The sequence below is a fragment of the Rhodamnia argentea genome, chromosome 9 (assembly GCF_020921035.1).
Source record: "Rhodamnia argentea isolate NSW1041297 chromosome 9, ASM2092103v1, whole genome shotgun sequence".
Taxonomy (NCBI): Eukaryota; Viridiplantae; Streptophyta; class Magnoliopsida; order Myrtales; family Myrtaceae; genus Rhodamnia; species Rhodamnia argentea.
The window spans coordinates 16,109,559-16,113,976 of record NC_063158.1 but is presented as its reverse complement, the minus strand read 5'-3'; the positions used below and the strand labels follow the sequence as shown (position 1 = coordinate 16,113,976).

General features: G+C 42.9%; 1 protein-coding gene across 1 annotated transcript; it reads left to right on the top strand.

Annotated features, from left to right (window-relative positions):
• On the top strand, positions 1–3,480 carry LOC115726026 (non-specific phospholipase C3-like). The gene is made up of 5 exons (XM_030655732.2): positions 1–626; positions 1,964–2,373; positions 2,770–2,940; positions 3,034–3,389; positions 3,420–3,480. Exons 1-4 carry the CDS (start codon positions 1–3, stop codon positions 3,366–3,368), a joined length of 1,542 nt encoding a protein of 513 aa, XP_030511592.1. The 3' UTR covers positions 3,369–3,389; positions 3,420–3,480.
• Positions 3,481–4,418: the final 938 nt, after the last annotated feature.

The window sequence follows — 4,418 nt, the reverse complement described above, 5'->3', positions numbered from 1 at the left end:
ATGGCTTCCGCGGCGACCACCTCGTACCCCATCAAAACGGTGGTCGTTTTGGTTCAAGAGAACCGCTCCTTCGACCACATGCTGGGGTGGATGAAGTCCCTCCACCCCAAGATCGACGGCGTCACGGGCCACGAGTCCAACCCCCTGTCCACGACAGACCCGAGCTCCGGCCGCGTCACGTTCGGCGACGGGGCCGCCTACGTGGACCCCGACCCGGGCCACTCGATCCAGGCCATCTACGAGCAGGTCTTCGGCGAGCCGTGGAGCGAGGAGTCCGCCGCCAAGAAGCTGGCCCCGAGGATGGAGGGGTTCGCGCAGAACGCGGAGCGGATCGAGAAGGGGATGTCCAAGACGGTGATGAGCGGGTTCACCCCAGAGTCGGTCCCGGTCTACAAGGAGCTGGTGGGCGAGTTCGCGGTGTGCGACCGGTGGTTCGCGTCGATGCCGGCGTCGACGCAGCCGAACCGGCTGTTCGTGCACTCGGCGACGTCGCACGGCGCGACGAGCAACGACAGCCTGAAGCTCATCGAAGGGTATCCGCAGAAGACGATATTCGAGTCGATGGACGAGGCCGGGTTCACGTTCGGGATCTACTACGAGTATCCTCCGGCCACTCTCTTCTATAGGTAATTACAATTCTATACAACGATTATGATACGTAATCACTAATTGATTATTTATTAAAATCGATATCTTGTATAACTCACAAATAACAATAAATAAAAAAAAATATTTCAATGTTCGTGAAATTATTTGAACATCAATTATTATCGATAATTACCGATTTGTCGACTACGTACCCTTGATTCAAACACACCGTGCGTGAAATTATTCGAACAATAATTATCATCGATAAAAAAAAAAAAATTTTACGGAACAAGTAAAAAATTATAGTTGACTAATTTTTTTATTCACGTAAGATTACCATCATGTGACATTTTCAGAATGACTACATTTTTCTTTCGGGTGTATGATTTAAAAGAATACGATATGAAACCTAAGGCGCAGGGTGACACGCGTGGGCACACGGACACATCGTACGCATTGTTGTGTGATGGTGTTTGCTATAGGTACGCTTCAATTTCATGGTAAATGAAATGGAGGGGGGGTTCGTTTTTATTTTTAGGAAAAATTTCATGATAAAATGAAAACTCTATTCTTTAAAAAAAATTATTTATGCAGAAAATGTTTTTTTTCTTTTTTTATTAGAGAATTCATTTTTCTTTGACCGTGATCCGTAAATGGTACGTTTTCGGCTAATCATTTTCGATGAACCGAACAAGTAAAAGTTCGAGAATATGATATGTGAAATTTTCCGCTTTTCTAGCTGATTGAAGCAGGGATAGCCCCCACGTAACTAACATGGCCGTCTTGAGCAAAGCAAACTCAGCCCTACCTAGCCCTACCTAATAGGGCAACACATATAAAGAAACCCGCCAGTAGTTAAAAGAAAAGAGAATTCCTACTACTATTACAAACAAAGTAAATAGTATTAATATAACAATGAAAAATAGCATAATTGGAGGTTTTGAATAAAACGACCTTTTCCTTTATCTTCCGAAAGAGAAAAAGATATCTGAGAGCTATGTAATGCGCAAAGGATGCTAGTATGGTTGCTTACCTACCACTTGCAAAGTTTGCTTGCAATAATAACTTTCCTCATTTTTCTCTTAGCCTTTATTTGGCAAGTTGCCGTGAGTTTTCGATGAGATCTTTAATACCGTTCTAGACATGATTTATTCATTTAAAAAAAAAAGCATTTTGCTTAAGATAAACACACCCGCAAGTTCCTTTCCTCTCCAAAAACAAAGAGAGACATAGAGGGGACAAAGATCAGTTTAGATGAGTCGAAATCCACGTGTCAAAATAAGAACACGTAGACGTAGCACTATGCTATGTTTGATTAATCTTTTAAGATTTTTGTCTAAACTTCTTGATTAACCTTCCCTCCACTTAATTTCAGGAACCTCAGAAAGCTGAAGTACTTGAAGAACTTCCATCAGTTCGATCTCCACTTCAAGGCGCATTGTAAAGAAGGGAAGCTGCCAAATTACGTGGTCGTGGAGCAGAGGTACTTCGACCTGTCGATATTACCTGGGAACGACGATCACCCTTCTCATGATGTCTCCCAAGGCCAGAAATTTGTCAAGGAAGTGTACGAAGCATTGAGATCCAGCCCCCAGTGGAACGAGATCTTGTTCGTAATCACGTACGACGAGCACGGTGGTTTCTACGATCATGTCCCGACTCCGGTGGATGGAGTCCCGAGCCCGGACGGCATCGTCGGGCCCGATCCGTACAAGTTCCAGTTCGACCGCCTTGGGGTCAGGGTCCCGGCCATCCTCATTTCCCCGTGGATTGAGCGTGGAACAGGTAATGCAACGAGCTCTCAAATGTGGGATCTTCGTCGTCATGGATAGTGACCCGATAACGGCTAAATTGCTCTCGACACTAATTATAGTTTAGCGAAAATAGCTCAGGTTATGGAAAGTAAGTACTAGATATGTGTCCCGTGGAAGCCGTAAAAGACTCGGGTTGTCACGAGTTTGAATCCTAAAACCTTCTAGGAAACGTGCAATCGAGCCTAAAGTGCCGTTGGCGGGGATCTGGTGTCCGAAAACCCGACATGGCTCACATTAAATCGAGCCACATCACAGTTTCCGACATGAAAATTGAACGACAGGCTTCGTTGCACATCTCCTAGGAATTTTTTTGTGCTTTAAACTGCGAGATCTAACTTGCTATTCATGTTCTAAAACATTGCCATAGTGTTGCATAAGCCGACAGGACCACATCCCACATCACAGTACGAGCACTCCTCCATAGCAGCAACGGTGAAGAAGATCTTCAACTTGAGGAGTTTCCTCACGAAACGCGACGAATGGGCGGGCACCTTCGAGGTGGTCTTGAACAGAAGTAGCCCAAGAACAGATTGTCCAGGTAAATCTCCAAACCGCACACGAACTTCTCTTCCCGATTTTGTCGAGCACTTTCTGCCTCGACCCAGAGTCCTAAAAGCATGTACATTCACAGTCACGTTATCCGAACCCGCGAGATTGAGAGAAGCCGGGGCTAAGGAAGAGTCGAAGCTGAACGATTTCCAGCAAATCCTGGTGCAAATGGCGGCGGCGCTGAACGGGGATCACAAGAAGGACATCTATCCGGACAAGCTGGTGGAGAACATGACCGTGGGCGAAGCTGTTAAGTACGTGAAGGACGCGCACGAGACGTTCTGCGATCACTGCGATAAAGCCAAGGAAAGTGGTGCGGAAGGAGATGAGATTGTTGTTCTGGGAAACAGACCGACCAGAGGAACGACCAAAAACTTTGCTCAGAAGTTGTTTTCCTGCATAATCTGCGACAACTGATTTGGCAATGTTGTGCTTCTCATTATTTGGCAATGTTGTGCTTTTTTTTGTTTCACTCATTTGATTCATGTGTCTCGTATGAAGCATGTCACTGGAAAATTCATATTTGACAGGTGATTTGTAATTTTCGTTTGGACTGCTCACATCTCAAGTTTCGTCCTTAATCCTAAAAATCCCTTAAGATTTGGCCACTGATGGACTGATCTTGATCTGGATTTGACCAATGATGGACCGATCATATACAAGACAAAATAAAGTCCTTTGAAATCCATATTACTACCCGGATCCGACAGTCAATTTTTGACCCCACTGCCGCCCGTTTTCCGCGATGTTGGGAAATTTGTGATTATCGGGTTTCAATTGCATGTAGTGAAATTAGAGATCGCAAGCGTTCTAACGCAATAGAAGTTGCGCCAATTAGATATTGGATTAAAAAAAAAAAGTTATTGCCGGTCAAATCTAGGTCAAATATTCCAATACTTGAAAAGGGTCCTGGAGCCAAAAATCAAACCTTGAGGTTTTGGACTTGAACAAAATTTTCCAGACCACTAAAATTTGATAAAATAATGACATTTGGAAATGTTAAATCACTAAAAATAAGTATTGGGCTCTATATGGGCCAAAGCCTTGGATCCATGAAAGCCCGATTTTACCTAAATATGTTGGGCTCAAAGATGGGTGGACATGGTCAAAAACCAATCTCCATCACAATTCAAACCCATGAACTGAGGCCCCTTGCATGTGATCATTCATTTCATAATAATTAAGGTTAGGTTGTTTCACGAAAAATAACTTTTTAGAAAATAATTTTCAGATTTTTTGGTATTTGGTTCGTGAAAAATAAGCTAGTCTATAAAAATATTTTCCACTTATAGAAAAAATCCCTTCAAAAGATGAGGAAAAAAAATCTTTTTCCTCGTCTTTTCTTCCTCCTCTCTTTCACACTTATTTTCTTTATAATTATTATTTCAATTATTTTTTAAAAAATCAATATTTATTTATTTTTTTAAATCTTTTTCTTTTTCTTTTTTCTTTTCTCCTTCTTCCTCC